This window comes from Dicentrarchus labrax, unplaced genomic scaffold (assembly GCF_905237075.1).
Source record: "Dicentrarchus labrax unplaced genomic scaffold, dlabrax2021, whole genome shotgun sequence".
NCBI lineage: Eukaryota > Metazoa > Chordata > Actinopteri > Moronidae > Dicentrarchus > Dicentrarchus labrax.
Window position 1 is genome coordinate 16,276,726 of NW_026136721.1, and position 17,559 is coordinate 16,294,284.

General features: G+C 41.5%; 1 protein-coding gene across 1 annotated transcript in view; it reads left to right on the forward strand.

The window, feature by feature from the left end:
• Window positions 1–1,189: 1,189 nt before the first annotated feature.
• The window catches only part of add3a (adducin 3 (gamma) a), a 42,959-nt gene continuing 26,589 nt past the window's right edge, over window positions 1,190–17,559 (forward strand). Inside the window, 2 exon segments of the mRNA XM_051385351.1 lie at window positions 1,190–1,642; window positions 7,969–8,213. Coding sequence (XP_051241311.1) covers window positions 8,019–8,213 — 195 coding nt within the window. The 5' untranslated portion in view covers window positions 1,190–1,642; window positions 7,969–8,018.

Here is a 17,559-nt window from a genome sequence, read left to right on the forward strand (position 1 = left end):
TGTCCTCACTGTACATCCTCAAGCACAAAGTCCAAATTTGTCTGCTTTTGACTATAATCACACAAATTTCCATCTTATTAGTCGGTTTTAACTACAATACAAAAATCAACCTTAAAAAATTGTAACATGTCTTTCATTTACTCTGTAATCAACTAGGCTAGGCAATATTTCACTTTTCACTATTGTTTATGGAACGTGGTTCATTGCATCCCCCCCCCAGCTCATTATTTATCTATCAGCTAAGTAGCAAAAAGTAAAGTGATTGAGCTACCAACAAAACAAAACTGTATGAAGAGCTGACGTTACCATATTTTATCCACTTGAACACTTTATCCACGTACTTGTACTCAGTACAGAGAGACTGAAGAAAAACACGCTTTGATTGGTTTTGGTGTTTGTGAATCTACTGCAGAAAAGCAAGATGTCCGTTGGTCTGTAGTCGCAGCTTTGGTGAGAATCAGTCAACAGCATGAGATATCAACAGGGACATGGATGAGGGAAAAGAGGCCGGGTTTATAATGGAGTTTTGCTTTAGGCAAGACAATGAATCACAAACAGCTGTTACATGGCTTACCGTGACCTCTGACCTGGGAAGTAAAATAATGTAACTGTGACATTTTCATTTTAAAATCTTTGTTTTAAAAGTGTCCTTTGACTCTTTTTTTGACATTTGGTATTTCGGTTCACCACAGAGCCAGATAACATTGAAGTCACTCTAAAGGCCATGCGTGTTGTGTGGCTGTAGTTGCCAGACGAACTCATAAACACTGACCTTTAGTACAGTCGCCCAGAGGGGTGGTGGGGTGGCAGGGGGTGTGAATGAGGGACATAAAGAGATAGAAAGAGAGAGAGGATTGTGGAATGTGGGAGAGAGAGAGAGAGACCAGAAAGTGAATGGATCAAAGAAAAAAGAGAGAAGAAAAAAGATGACTAGACGGGAGAGAGAGAGAGGAGAGAAAGGGAGGGAGGGAGAGCAGGCGAGGGAGGAGGAAGGGTGATTAGTGTGTGTGTGAGCCTGAGCTCTGATTGGTCTAGAAGCCTGTGTGTGTGTGTGTGTGTGTGTGTGTGTGTGTGTGTGTGTGTGTGTGTGTGTGTGTGTGTGTGTGTGTGTGTGTGTGTGTTTCTAGCCAGTGGGCGGGGGATTAAGCCTGCATCACGTGGTCTCTTTAGCTTCTTTTCCACACAAATACACACCCTCATTCGCAGAGGGCTCCCACAGACACACACACATATACACACACACACACACACATATGCTCTCACATACACACTCACAGCTGTTGATACTTCTATCCCTCTCTGATGAACGCTGGGGCAGCCGAGGAGCAGAGCCCACAGGAATCTGGGAGAATCTGCTGTCTGCTGGCAGCTCGACCAAAAAGCATCTATATGGAAAATCTGGACAGACAAGTGAACCAACTGGTTTTCTGATCGCAGCCTTGCTCTCACTTTCTGTCGTTCATATCCCGCTCTTTCTCTCTCTCGCTCTCTCTCGTCTTCCCCGGCTTCTCTCTGTGACCCAGTGTTGGAATTTGAGCACAGACAGCGAGCAACAGAGAAAAATAGAGACATGTGTTTTGCCTCTGCCGCCTACTACGACTGCCTGTTCTCTCCCATTCACTGACCGAGGAGGAAATACAAGGTTGGTTGGGCTTGGCTTATTTGTTTATGTGCTGGTTTCTAGTGTCATGGCACCTGGTCTGACATTTGGATTTTGTGTTTTAAAGAGACTCTCATTCATTTCTAACAGGAATCTAGCACGCCTTCTGCTTTTTGTTCCCACTAGCTGCATGAGTCCAAAGATTACCAACCCTAAAACTGATTTGTAGTTTTAGGGGAATTCCATGGTAGTATGGCTGCTTGGGCACACACACACACGCACACACACACTCCTGCACTATAAACACACTTGGCAGTAACAGTGCACTGAGTGTGAGCACCAGGGAAGATTAGCTGTGGCTATTATCTCTAATGTGTGCAACAGTAGAGGCTGTATGTGAGCGAGGACACAGTTGAGCATTTTAAGGTCACTGCCGCACAAGAATCAGCCTCCAGAATACTGTTCACAAATGTATAAATCAGTTGTTTACAAGGAATGTCTGTAAAAAAAAAAAAAAAAAAAAAAGTTTTTATGTGTTGTAACCTGCTCAACTGCTGCACTGCAATGAGGTTGCACAAGAAACCAACACCCTAAACTACAACCAGCCGTTAGAGACAAAAACATTCATTAGTGGGCTCAGAAGAAGAGTTTTCTCCGTCTCATAGTAAAGCCACTGGAGGATGTGTAAGCTGCTGAGCATTTGGCTCTCACACCGTCCTCCAGTTTCACTGCTGGAACTGTCATGCAGTCATGTTTAGACACACCTACCCCTCTGTTTGTGTGTGTGTGTGTGTGTGTGTGTGTGTGTGTGTGTGTGCATGAGTTATAGAGTTGACACTGCAGGTCACTTGTGTGCAGATTTGTTCGTGTGTGTGTGTGTGTGTGTGTATGTGTATGAGTGTGTGTGCATGAGTTATAGAGTTGACACTGCAGGTCACTTGTGTGCAGATTTGTTCGTGTGTGTGTGTGTGTGTGTGTGTGTTTGCTCACTGTGCCATTTACAGTGTGTGTGGATATAATTAGCCAACATACAGATTCTTTCCTGGTATTGTTGCCGTTGGGCTTGTAACACAACCCAAAAGGCTGTGTGTCTATTTTTAGTGGTGGCAGCTCGTAGAGACACAAGCAACCTTGCTTTGAAGCTCCCCCCAGGCAAGATAAAGATATGAGGTGTGTGTGTTAGTGTGTGTGTGTGTATGAGTGGGTGGGTGGGCGTGAGTTGGTGTTGGTGCGCGTCTGCCTGTTGACCGCCTGCAGTATTAATCAACATTATTGTAACTTTTGCTTTTGTTTACTGTTGTCTTGCTACTAAGTTGGGTTTTTTTTCACATAATGAAGAAGTCTGTTTTAAGGACAGACAATAAAAGGTGAAGTGAGAGATAGAGTCAGAGACAGAATGATGGACAGAGAAGAGATGAGAGAGACAAGACCAGACAGAGAGATGGAGCGACAGATACATGGGTAGACGTAGGATTCCAGATTAGCTGGGTGTCATCAGATGAAGATGGAGAGTTGTGTGTTGTCTGAGCTGCTGGCTCTGCTCCAGCTTCAAATGTCAGAGGACTACTGAGGCATTATGGGTGAGCACTCTGTCTTAGAGATATACAATAAGCTCCCATAATAGAGATGAAGTAAGGAACTAATTCTATCAAATAAAAATATGTTCTTTGGATCGGACTGCAGTGCTGCATCAATATGAAGTCATTCAAAAAAATGTGTTCTCGCTTGTTTATAGAGCTACAACGATTAGTCATTAACAGATTATTGTTTTTAAGTGAAAAATTGTTGGTTCCAGCTCCTCAAATGTGGGGAATGTAATAAACAGAAACTATTAGACTGTTGATCGGACAAAAACATTTAAAGCTGTCACCTCGGGCTGTGGGATATTATAGGAGGCATTTTTCACTATTTACAAATTGATTAATCAAGAAAATCAGAAGATTAATTGATACTGATAATAATTGTTAGTTGCAGCCTTACTTATTTATCTGATTTGTTTGTCACCTGCTGCATGCAAACATTAACAACTAATACATACACAATACACAGTTAAAACACAGCGGTGCTTGCCCATGTTAGTACATACAAATTAACAAATTAAATGAAAAGAAAACCATGAATGAATGAGTGGAGAAACTTGACTAATGCAGATGCTTTCAGGACATGAGGGGTTATTGAATGGTTTGATGAGAATGGAAATTATGTAAATCAAATGTCATCAATCAAACACCTTTGGGAAAATGGAGAGGGCTCCAGAGACAAGAAGCTGATTAATCAATTAGTTGATTGGCTTTTAATAATTTCTTAATTTCTAAACATTACTTTGTACTGCTGGTAATTTTTCATTGTTGTATGCAATAGTCAATTGAATACCTTTGGGTTTTGCACAGATTTCTTGGCTTTAGAAATTGGGATCACCATTTTCTGGGATCAGCTATTTTTTTACTTTTTATCGACCGTATAATTCATTGATTAATTCCGAAAATAATCGGCACATTAACCAATAATGAATACAAACATTAGCTGCAGCCAATTTTATCTAAGCTGATATAATTTATTGATTTATGCAGCCCACCTTAGTTTACAACATAGATGAAACCTGCAGTATTATAAGTCTCTCCTTCTGACGCAGCAACAGGCTATTGTTAAACTTAAGGCCATTCATCACAACATTCATTGTGTAACTCCTAGTAACCAAAAACATGTTAAACATAGCAAGGTTTCTAGTAGTGATTGGTTTTATAGCACTCTTAAAATAACTGTTTATAGATGAGAACGTTTTCATGGACAACTAAAGAAGACGACTTGTGTCTGCAGAGCTGCTGAAAATGGGCGGGAGGGAGGGAGGGGAAGGTCATTAAAGGTCACAGGGTGAGAGGTTGTGGTCACCTTGCCTCGGGCTGCCATCGCAGTCTAGCTCCCTTCAGTAAACACAGCCTGCCTCGCCTATCTGCCACAGATTAATGGAGTTTAAATCAATTACAATACAGCGCTGTCCTCCAATGCCATGTCTGCAAAGGGCAATTGTGTCTCACATTTCCAGTCGGTCACTGAACTCAATCTGAAGTTCTGGCATTGTTGTGAAACTGTTTCATGAATCACAAGAGAGCATCTGCCATTAGCATGAAATCTGAATTCTAAACTTTGATGCTGTAATGCAAGGTTTAGATTTCATTCTTACGCAGAATAATTGTGCACAGTCTCACATGCATACACACACAGAGAGCCACTACCACCACAGCCCCCTCCTCTCATCCTCCCAAACCTCCCAACCGTCGATCTCTCTGGATGAGACCAGACCGAGGGGGTTCAGGCTGGGGACAATGATCTATTGACAGAGGCAGAGGGAGGGAGGGGGGAAGCTCATGCTGGGGACTGCTGGAGTTGTGTGTCTTGTGACAGAGCAGGGATGGGAGAGTGTACTGGTGTATGAGTGTGAGTAAAGGGAGGGGTGAGGCAGGGTTTACAGCTTGGAGGGGGGTGTGTAACTGTATTTTGGTGAGGCTACAGCTGTTGCATTCGGCCACACAGAACTCCACTCATTCAGCACATTTCAGGCATGAGCTTCTGCTGTCAATCACAACTTCTCAGATGTGTTTCTGAGCATTGGAGCTGATTGTATAAATTACATTTCATTTACTTTTGTGCAACTGAAGAATAAGTATGAAAAGCTAGAAGGCTGAGGCCTTTATGTAGCTGCGGCTGGGACCTTTCTTTGTGGAGTTTGCATGTTCTCCTTGTGTTTGCGTGGGTTTCCTCCAGGTTCACCAGCTTCACTCCCACATTCCAAAGACGTGAAGGTTACTAGGTTAATAGGAAACCCTAAATTGCCCATAGGTGTGATTGTGAATGGTTATTTGTCTCTATGTGTCAGCCCTGTGATGAACCTGTCCAGGGTCTCTCACTCAGTGTCAGCTGGGATAAGCTCCAGCCCCCAACAACCCTCAAAAGCATGAGTGATCATAGAAAATGAATGGACGGATGGATGTCTTTATTTTTTCTGTTACAATACCAATGGCCAACCCATCATTTTGCGGTTTTATCCAGGCCTGTCCTGTGCACAGCTACTCAGTAAGCAGTAAGGAGGATGAATTCAATATCAGGTTACATAACTCTACTCTGCCCAGCTGCCTTCAATTAAAGAGGATTTTTTGGGAGGCTTTTATTCATTTCCATTGTATAAATCACAGCTTGTGGTGGGATCAGGTAGAGAGCAAGAGGTTTCCTGTGTTCCTATGGATTCTCTGGTTTAGAGACAACATGGATATTTTGGGATTTTCAAATGGAGGGATATTTTCTGAAGCAAAACATTAGATTAGATTGGATCTGTATATTTCCTAAAACTTGTAACTGGATGTCTGTGACTTGCCACATCTACAAAGCACGGAGATTGTCTGCATAGAGGTGGTTGTGGCAGGGATACCAGTTCAAATTTTAAATGGTCAAAATTTAGGTTGGAAACCACATTTTCGCTCCTACTATTGGGGTAAATCTGAGATCTTATTGTGATTACTTCTTTCTCATAACATCACTTGTTGAATGTTTGAAGGCCATTCGTTTGAAAAGGAAGGGTTGAATGTTGTTGCTGGCTTTTAGCATATTCAAATTGGTACAGTAGCAATACAGTAAATGCCAATTCTTAACACATTGTTTTCTTCCATAGGAAAAAGTGAAGGTTATGAGAGGAAACCCCATTAAAAACACTACATGCCACGGTACACGTTCATCCTCTTGAAAGGATTTCTTTTAAACTCACTGTTTGTTTTGTCTGAGTGTGACTCTTCTATACATTGAGCTGTGTGTCACTCCACTAATCTCAACCATCTTTTTAAGTGGCATTTGAGTGAGTAGCTTAGTGGCATGACCAAATCACCCCCCACCATACAGAGTTAAGAGCAGAAAAGGCTGAAAGGGGTAGAAAGAGTCACTTCTGGCAGAGTAGCTCCTAAATTTTGATCCTCTTGCTGTCAGATGACCACTGGGCTTTTGAAGACGGAAAGCAGTGGGATGCCTTTCTTAAACTCTTTCTTGCTCTCTCTCTCACTCATTCCTTTGCTCTTCAAGCCAAGACACCATCTGGTATAGCTCCCCTAAGCCCCGCCTCCCCTTAATACACCACCAGCTTATCCTTGGCTACTACAACAGCAGCAGTGTTGCAGGGGATCCTGGAAAATGCAGTTTTACGTGTCTTGTCTGCCTCCTCCTGTGAATATTTTTTACTTCTACCAAGGAGATTGTGCATTTGATCTCATGTGTTTTCATGATATCTAAAAAAAATCAAAATGAATCATTTTTGGTGAAGTTTTGAAGATCTGGGATTTTTTAAAGCAATGTGTGTAGGATAAATGGGGCTTTTTGAGTGCAACAACTACTTCACTTAGATGAAAAGAAAATATGTGAGTTTTAGCTTGGATTTCATTGTGCTTTATTGTCAGATTCCTCAACAAATTGTCTTGCATAACAAAATCAACTCTTTCACATAACTTTTATAACATTTTCAAATGCATTTCCTGTTTCCTTTATTGATTGTGTCCCTTGGCGTGACAACAAGGCATTGAGAGGCTTAGTCACACTTGTTGCTTTTACTGTAGCAATTCCTGTGTCCTGCATTAATGCTTGTTGTCATGCCAGCTGACCTGAGAATGAACAGTGGGAGTAAACCACCTCGCCAGTCAAAGCCTGGATGTTCAAACAGAACTGCTCCTCGTCGTATGCTTTGTTTGGTGGCGTGTCAGTGTGACCTGACTAATAAATACGTGCAGTTGTGGCACAATGTGTTTATAGAACAAAACTCTGCTGTCGGGAGAGTGCAGGAGCTTATTATCTGCATCAAACCAAAGAGGAGCACCTCTCTTACGTCCACCATTATCAGGGCCAAGACTCTGTCATCAGCTAATGATGGACAATTCATTATGTTATTTGTCAGTAAATTGGATTGGCATATGCTAGATGTTTTCCATTAGTTTTGAAAGTAATGTAATAGGCTACCCTATTGAATAACTACTTAGTAAGACAGTTGCTTTAGTTAAAAGAATGACATTAATCATTTAACTCAATTGATAAACTTTAGTGGTGTGTCCATCAGTCAAGGCTTTGCTGTTTGTGTGGTAGTTGTTTAAGTAGGTATGAAGCACCATACAATTTCAATTCATAAAAGTAAACATTATAAGATTCATCCTGCATCCTGACTGCAATATTTGAATACCACATTGTCAAAGTGCTTTGAATCCTGGTACCCCCTAAGCTCCCTTGTCGTGCTGTGAAACACAGTAAAACATCTGAGTGTATATGTTTTTTATGCTTAATATTTCCTACTCGCCTTTCAAATGAAACAATGTATGTTCTAACTTCTGTTCTCTTCTCCTCAGGTGAGAGTCAGAGCGGCAACCATAGAGCGAGTGAGTGAGGCGAAGCAGGCATGAGTGAGGACAGCCATCAGGAGGTGGTAACTACCCCTCCCCCGCCCAGTGGAGGCACTAAGGAGCGCTACTTCGACCGGGTCAACGTCAACGACCCGGAGTACATCAGGGCCAGGAACATGTCACCTGACCTAAGGCAGGACTTCAATGTTCTGGAGCAGAAGAAACGTGTCACACAGATCTTACAGAGCCCCGTAAGTCCAAAAAGGGGAAAGGGAACATATTAATTTACACTCTACAGAGTAGAAACTGAATGAAACATGATGGCACAGCACATTTCTTTTTTCCTTCAACGTTCGGGGCTAGTGCAGACATCTCAATTTTAAGTTTCAGGATTAGGTTAATGCATGCAGTTGCTAACTGAGGGAACATTGTCTAGTGGAGAACAAGATCTGCAATTGACAGCTGATAAATGCTGCTAAAGTGGTCAGTAAAGAAGATAGTATAATGGTATCAGCTAAAGTCGCAATTTAGCCTTGATGTTAGACAAAGCAAAGCAAAGTGTGACGGAGATGGGAATGGATGTTGTGTGCAGCTTTAGTTGCATATTTGCTACTCAGAGCTCTGTTGCATAGAGCTTAGAGAGTCCTGAAAGGAGGGCCTTCTCTAGAGCATGTTGATCACAGATACAGAGCTTTTCTCCAAGATCCTACAGAGTTAAAATCCATCACCTGGCTCAGGCTTTGGTATTCTTCCTCTTGACTGGAAGCCTATGTTAGTCTCAGATCTTTTGCTAAAAAAAAACAGCGGTTGAGTTATCGAGATTACGGAGGACCCAATGGAGAACTTGCTGCAAGCAAAGAACTTTTCACCTCAGTGACTAATAGTTTGGGTTATCAGTTCCCATTTTCTCTTTTGTCAGTTATTCTTCCCCAATCAAGTTACAGCAGTGAGTACATCACATGTGCCTATGTGTTGGTGCTTGTGACACTGGCCACAGAATCACAGCAGTCAGCGGCTCACTAAAACCCTAATATAACCACCAGCTACCACACCCTGGCTCAGTGAGAGAGAGCCACTGCTGGAGCTTTCCAAGTGCCCTGCAGGCCAGAGGCTCTCATGTTGGGTCAGGTTTTGCTGAAGTAAACAACTCTGTGAGCACAGGGCATATTTCAGCCAACACGCATAATGTTGTGGTTTGATTTTCTTTCCTTGGAGGTCTGGATTCCTGAGAATTACTGTAGCTCTAGTAGCCAAACGTGACTGAAGCATACTAATTATTTACGTACAAGTATTGGGATATGGTATCTTTGCTGCAGGTTTGTAGTTGGCTGCAACCGTTGTAACAGGAAGCCGTTCAAACAGAGCATAAGCTACAGCAGCACTTAAAAATAAAGCAATACGTGACAGAGCCAGCGTTCACTGGGAAACCATATACCCTAGATTTCTTAGATTTATTGAATATTTTTCATGCTTCACGGATCAGTTTGTTTCCTTTCTGACCCTCAATGCATTTGCGTCTTTGTCAGGAACTCAACACCTGGTAATAATAGTCCAAGTCTGATCATTCAGACGTAGACAAAGTCAAGCTTGCGGGCTCATGTAAAGATAAAACAGTGTTGTCCTATCCTGCTGTTTGTATTGTGCCCTTTGAACAGTTGCATCACCTTGTGTGGAGATTTTACAGCAAGCCGCTTGCCTTTCAGTTCAGCCTACACAGTATTAGGGATATTTATTTTGCACTGTTGACTCAAGGCCGGTCTCTTGCTGAAGTGCTCCTCACTGTTTACAATGAGGTCTTGCATTTGAAGAGGCAAGGTGTGTGTGTTTGTGTGTACGTCTGTATGCATTTGTACTTTGAATTGCTTTGAAGTGACAAATACATTTTGAAGGACAGGGACACATTTATTGTAAAGTTAGATAAACGATAAGGTTAGACATTGCTTAGGCAATGAATGTCATGAATGAATGTTCCTCACAAGCCTGGAAGAGTGTGTGATATTGGGTAGTGGCTGCTGTGGTTTGGCCTGTTCCTTTCAAGCTTTAAATGTGATCCAAATTCTGCACATGCCCGATGTGGTTCACTGGCATCAGCAGTGCTGATGCAGGTTTCCACGATACTCTGTGTATGTCTGTGAATGTGTCTATGTACTTGATTGAGTACCACAAGTGCAGTTAAGAGTGAGAAAATGAGTGAGTACATTCAAGGCCCCTGCTCTAAGCAGGCTGTTGGGTCTGTGGCCCACCATCACTGGTATTTTTTGCAGTGTCTGGCACAGCTGGCTCCATTGCATCCTTATCAGCAGCGATTCAGCATGCTAAGAGAGAGAGAGGCCATCAGTGAGAGACAGCTATCTTTACTGGCCTTTCAGCCTTGTGAATCAGTGACTCCATAAGTACATGTTCGGGCTAGTTCTTGGTTGATCTGCATAGTCTAAAAGCATGGTGTACCACAGTAAATTAAACTAAAGTGAGGTTTTAGTTAAAACAAAACTACTATTCTAGATGTTCTAAGCAGTATTTTTTATATTAACCATAGATCAGAAAGATATGTGTAATGTCAAAGATCTTGTTCACAGTGATGACCCCACAGGGAATGACTCAACACTGCAGTTCCCATCAGCTCTACAGTGTTTTAGCATCGTTTTGCTCATTGCTTAGGTGACAATGTGCCACTCCAAATAAATGCTAATGTTGCTACATGTCTGCTGAATGTGTAAGTAGGCAACTGTAGGCAACCCATCAGGCAACTTTATAAGGTGATAATTTGCTAATATTCATTTTTCAATATTCATTCAGCTTTTATTGTTTGCTGTTAATGTTGAATACCTTTGGATTTTTTTTCAAGTAAAGGCTACTTGTTATCACCAGTGATAACTGTAATTTCAGGCTGTCATAGGCTACCCACTGGTGTATTACCCTTGCAGTCATGCAGTATTACATATAGTATTCCCGCTTGATGTGGTTCTTGAACTTGAGCCAACCGGCTCTCAGTCAGTCAGTAACAGGTGGCTCCCTGTGGATTGTTTTCAGCACTGGCATGAAGACAGTTGGCCTCTCAGCGCTGGTTTACTCATATTCAACAACAACAACAACAAGTGTGTGTCACCAGCTAGACATGCACACGTGTGCTCGTCCCCAAACATTTCATGCATTTCTTTCTCTGTCTTTCTCAGTCTGTTGCTCTCTCTCTCTCTCTCTCATGGTCAGCTACAACAACAACGAAACTGTCACACGTGTGTGTGTGTGTGTGTGTGTGTGTGTGTGTGTGTGTGTGTGTGTGTGTGTGTGTGTGTGTGTGTGTGTGTGTGTGTGTGTGTGTGTGTGTGTGTGTGTGTGTGTGTGTGTGTCCCTCTCTCTCTGTGTTTGCTTTCATTCCAGTGTTATGGGACTAGTGGCGACTCAAGATTACATGTTTCTAGTGCTCAGATGGCAGGTTGTATTTAAAGTCGGACCAATATAGACCAGGCGGGACTGAATCAACTCAGCTGACTTCATCCACCCGCCTCATTCATGCAGCAGTGTTTACCTTTAGATCCTTGAACCGTTTCTGTCCCCTTTTATCCTCTAGTCCTACAAAGCTGTGTGGACACTTCCATTACCTGTGTGCAAATACTATACGCAGAGAGGCAAAGTAAGACAACAGAGGACAAGTTGTGTAAATTAAAGGAGTTTCAGGTCACATAAAACATGTAACATAAACACATTCTGCACAGTCCCTTGATGCATATATGTGAATGACAAAGACATAAATACTGATCTTTTTTCTCAACCTGAAAGCTGCTAGTGTTTTTATCTACATAGAAATTAGAACAACAAAATCCTTAAGATTTTGGATAAAATGAATGACATTTGAAATGTGTCATTTGTAGTTGCCCTAAGATTAACAGTAGAACATTATTATTATTTTGTTTACTGAACTTCTGGTTTATGAGTGTGTCAATCTGCTCCGGTGTTAATATTTCTTGATTTATTTTATGATTATTTAAAGTCATATGAGGAAGGAAGAGAGAGGAGGAAGTGAAGGGTTTTTCACGAGGCTTTCGGTGGTAATGTCGGTTAACATAAAGAGTGTTTTGTATGACATGCAAGGATTGAAATTTGCCTTGAGGTGGTTTGTGAGGCACACTGAGGTGGTTTTTATGTTGCATTTCATACGCAAGAAGGAGCTTGGATGCAGATTTTGGCAGCAAATCCAAGTCTCATCATGTCGTGGTTGGTAAATCATGATATTAATTTGTTAGTGTTAAATTCTGTGGTTACCACTCTCTCTCTTTGTTTCTCTATAACTGCTGGGAACGAGTTTGCCGTGACTCTATCAGCGACCTAAAAAGGCAAAAGGTCAAAAGCCTTCAGAAGCTTAAATATAATTTAGATGAAATTGAGTTTGAGTTGCTCATCCACATGTTGCTTCTATTTTCTGCATCTCTGCTCATCTTTTTCCCCTGCTATTAGGTTTTCCTCTTTTCTCCACATGTTGTGGCACAGTTTCTTCATCATCCAGAAATGATTTACCGATGCCAAGTGGTAAATTTACTCAGCCTCATTTGCACTAGTCCAGTGGTTTTTAGAGGAAGTGCAACTTTTCTCCTCTTCCCCCCCACTTGCCAGAAAATACGAGTGGATAATTTATGGTGCTTTGGTGGGTTCTGTCAAGAACCCCCTTGTGTAAGGCAAATGTCACGGCTGCTCCCTATGATGTTTTCCCTTTTTCCTTTTCAAGTCCTGAAGGTCTCATTTGATAGAACATTAGTGGTTGAACTCACCCCAGAGACTTTTTTGAGAGCCATATCTCAGCTGCTTGTGTTTCAGTTTGGCATTTCACGACATCTCTTGGGTGCTGAACTTAGCAAAACCTCCAGCAGTGGAGCAGTGCCCTCAGGATTAAAGGGTAACATACTGAAATGTTACTAAGTCCACTTTAGCTCATGTGCAACCTCAAAAGGATAGACCAAAAGTCAACCGAATCCTCTCGGTGCTTAGTGTGTTTGCTTTACGCTAATCTGGCAACTAGTTAACAATTTTCATTCAAAATAAAAGACATAATGTTTTTCTCTTTAGTCACCATCTTGCTGAAACTGGTGCATTAATCTATCTACAACTGAGGATGCAGAAATCCAATATGCCGGATCAGTATAGAGTAATGTGCAGATCCATGCAGGGAAGTACACATTTTAAATCTTTGTGAAATAGAGCTCCAGCACTGATTTTCCTGCACTTTCTGTCTGATTGAACAAGTTCATCATTCAAGAAAAAGGGCAAAGAGTTTATGCAGAGTAGGGAGCAGTTGCAGCCGCAGTCGGGGACCAATTTCACTGACGCACACTCTGAGTTGAGACGGGGGGGAATCAGTAGCATTGGCTGCTTGCAGACAGGCACTCCCCTACTTTGTACCACTGTCACGTTGTCAGCTTGAAAGAACAGCATTGTGCTGACATAACTGGGGAGGCTGTGGCTGAAATTACAGGCCTCACCTGGCCTGTGCGTGTCTATACTGTGTGTGTGTGTGTGTGTGTGTGTGTGTGTGTGTGTGTGTGTGTTTGCCTTTTATCTATCTTTGCACTTATGTTTGTGTACGTAAGAATCTTTTCCTGCCAAGTATGTTTGAAGTTTCATTCCTACTCTGTTGAGGTTAGTGCTTTAGTTTGGTTCATTCGGCCAGTTGGGATTAGTGCAATTTGAGCTTGGATGCCATCACCATGAGACCTGAAAATGCAGGCCACTGTGTTCTTCCAGGTGAACTGTGATGCAGTTTTGTATGTGTGAGAATGTAATCTGAACCTGATACAGGAAATGACCCCAAAACACAGTTGTACCTCTTCATAGGTATAAGGAAGCATAAGTTGACATTGTATATTTAGTTAAAAAAGCCTATTTAGGTACTGTCCTATACAAGCTGTTTGTGATTGTTGTTTCAAGCTTTGGTTGCTAAACAACAACCAGATTTTTTAAATGCACTTAATTAAACTCTGCTGTATTGAGTTGGATCAAACCACAATAGTTTCATTTCACATGAGGACAGTGTGTATGAGGTAATGCTGAAACCATCAGGAGAGACACACACTTCTTTGATCAGTGCACAAGCACAGACGTGCAGGATCGGCCTTGCAACTAAGTCATAAAAAGTTCGGCCTTCCTTTCCCACAGGATGACGTACAAAGTGTCATCTGTAACAATAACTGAACCCCAAACAAGGGAATCACAACAGAAGGAAAGGTCTCTGGAAGTTGTATGACACAAGCTTTCTTGGAAGACTAGAAACATCCTGTTATAGTAAGAATTCATATTAAAGTTTCTATTGTCCCGTGGAGAATTTGACCCTGATGATGTAAAATATTCATGTGAAAATGTATTTTGGTGAAGCATCTGCCCTGATGTAATGTCGTTAAGTACGGCATGACTCTTCACAGCTCATCCAGACTGACCTGTGAAAGAAACAAAGAGACTGTTTCTCAGCACAAACCAGTATTTCCGGTGTCGAAACTTAGACCAGTGTTTGATTTCTGAAATCAAGTGGTGTTTCTTTCCCCTTGGCCCCTGAAAGGGCGCCAATGCATTTCAACTTAATACACTAGCCGCTACAGTTCCATTTTGTAAGATTAACTTTTGCCATTTTGCAGCAGTCAAGAAAAACACTTCTTCATTTCTCTGATTGGATCACATGTTTTCCTCCAGTAAGTGCCGAGACCTGCTTAGCCTGGTTGCCTGTTACTGATTTCAATCTGGCAGGGTAGAGGATGGATATTTGTGTTATTTATACTCCAGAGCTGAATGAACTGTAAGCGCAATGATGTAATGTAATGTAAAGTTTCTTCGGTTTGAAGTGGAAGTGTTATCAGAGTTGAGCAGTCACGCCACCGCAGCTAAAAAAACACACTTGATGTGTGATGTTTTTAGTTTTTTTATGCAGATGTGGGGTTGTACTGAAATATTAATGATACGATCCACATTAGGCCTCAGGATTAATCTGTTTAGATGATGGGAATCAAATCCCTGCTGTTATAATCTTCTTGGGAACATACACATACACACACACACAAATTGTAGAGCAGATGCCTGCTGGTGTGTGTGTGTGTGTTTGTGGATGTGTGTGTTATTCTGCTCACATGTTTTCTAATAGGTTTCATTCCAAAATGCCACAAAACATCACTCGTAGGGATAAAGTCCAGATAGTAGTGTAGCTTTGTTTTTTGTTTTTTTGGCACACAACTTTACTGTTATGGTTCCCTCTCACCTCTTGTACAGTGTCATTTTCAGCCATAGCAGGCAGATGTTTTCAGCAAAAAGCTCCTAAAGCCCCACTCTACACTACCTGACCCGCACCAGACTACATAAAACAAATGTTAGCAATTAGCTGGTGAGCACAGTGGAGCATTTAACAGCTGAAGAGACAGAAATTCCCCTCAAACAGAGCTTAAAGGCCTACAATCTACAGGTGGAGAAGAACGCGACTCCAAATGACTGATAATATTGATTTGTATCTGCTGGATGTGTAAATGGGCAACTGTCAGCTGACAAGTTAACCATATCAACATAAAACGTGAAATTGTACCGCCGACCTCAAGTGGCCAGAAAATCCATTAATTAAATTAATTAAAGGTTTATTGTGATTTTCGTTATTGTTAGGTGTCATTTTATAAGAACCATCAGTGTCAAGCTAGTGACAATTTTGAACAGACCCAAAACAAAGACCTTTCTAGTCGAGTCAGGAACACAGAATCTGCTAGAGGGTCAAGTGTCTGAGCTCTGGTTCTTTAGCTCTCTGGCTCAAATGTTGATGTGATGGCACAACAATCTTTGAAAGATAAATGCACAAAACAATGACAGCAACTGAAAACAAAAAGCCCTGACCCACCACTGTCAGACATCCGCAACAGGCCGGTTGCCACAGCAACCTTGCCACTAGGGACGGAGGAATGTCTGGCTTGGGTTCAGAACCAGCGGTGCTCCGGGACTGTATGTGTCCTGACATGGGGGGTTGCTCCACTTTTAACAAAACACCCCCACATGGGCATAAAACCAAAGGCTCCATTCACATACCACTAATGGACCGTCCCATGGGGTGACTTGAGGGGATGTGGGGGGCAGAGACAAGGGGAAGTTAAGTGTCAGAGATGCATTTGTGCACAGATGGAGCTCTATTGGGAATATGTTGATTGTTGCAGAAGCACTGAGATGAAATGATGGCATGAATATTGGATGTATTGAATATTGGCCTGCTAGAAGAGTCATCACATGCAACAGTGTCCCAGTTTCACTCCCAGACTGTGCTTATTTTGCCACAGATTTCCATCACTGGTTTAAAATTTCTCTAGTAAGTCGCACTGATGAGATGAAGTCAATTTAGAGTCAAGACCAGATCCAATGGTGAAAAATACTGCAGCCAATAGTGTGTATGTCTTTTTAAATGATAAATATAATCCTTAAAGCTAATATTATTTAACACTTAAATATCATTAAAATATCTAAAATCACTAAACCTCTATTCATATTTTTTCAGAGAAATCTGTAATTTACGAATGCGTTTCACCCATCAATGGCATCATATCCCCTTTGCGTGTACGTCACTGTATTGTCTGCCATAAGCTGTCATAAATTGACTTTTTATCCAGTTTTAAGCCACATTTTTAACTATATATTTAAATATGAAGGATTTTAGTCATCAGACATCTTGAGAAATCAGAGAAACAAGCTGAGCTAATGTCAGCAGCAGCTCGGAGAAACAGATTTTTAAGGTGAAACTGCTTTATTCAGTGTGCTAACTAATTTTAATCATCGGGTTGGTTTATTTTAGAGGAGACATCTGCAGATAATTCATCTCCCAGTAGAAACCTTCTGACAGTGAACACATGAAGGTATCCTAACAGAGGGAAAATCTGACTGAAATGATGGCAAAGAGTAGCGCAGAAACTGTGTGTACCTGCAGGAGATACACACCAAACACCAGGATTGTGAAGAATCAGTTCATAGAGGTTTGAGGGCCATTTATTTAAACTGGTAAAATTCCCTAAATGCAGGCTAGAGGTTAGGATGGTGGACCAGATGGAGAAAACATAATTAAAATGTTCAGGAAAAAAAGAGTCAACATCCAATAATGAGACACAAGAAAGTCTGTGTCAGATTATTCATACAGACAAAAAAGCGTTTTTTTAATGGCTGACTCAGAACCAAGTCTGGAAAACATTTATATCATCTTGTACAGTGAGATGGCGCAGATGGTAGAATTTTAGTCGAGCCAGTCGATGCCATGATTTCCATTTGTACAAAAGCAGAAAAAATAAAAATGTATGATGATGGAAGGTGTTTGTATTAAATCAGCGCACAAACCACAGAAAACTGAAGGTAAACATGGGACCAATGCTTCTGCTTGATGCTGCATTGGAACTGACCATGTGTCAATTGACTACAGACAAACTTAAAAAAACAAATGGATGACAATGTGCACAGGCAATACCAGCTCAGTAAATTCTGCTTCGTAGTACAGTGTTTTGACCTCTATTGTGAAAAAACAACCCAAACACAAAACATATTTTGTACTGGTTGCAGCTTTAATTACATAATTACATTAGCCACCAGTGAAAGGTGACTGTGCCCCCTGAG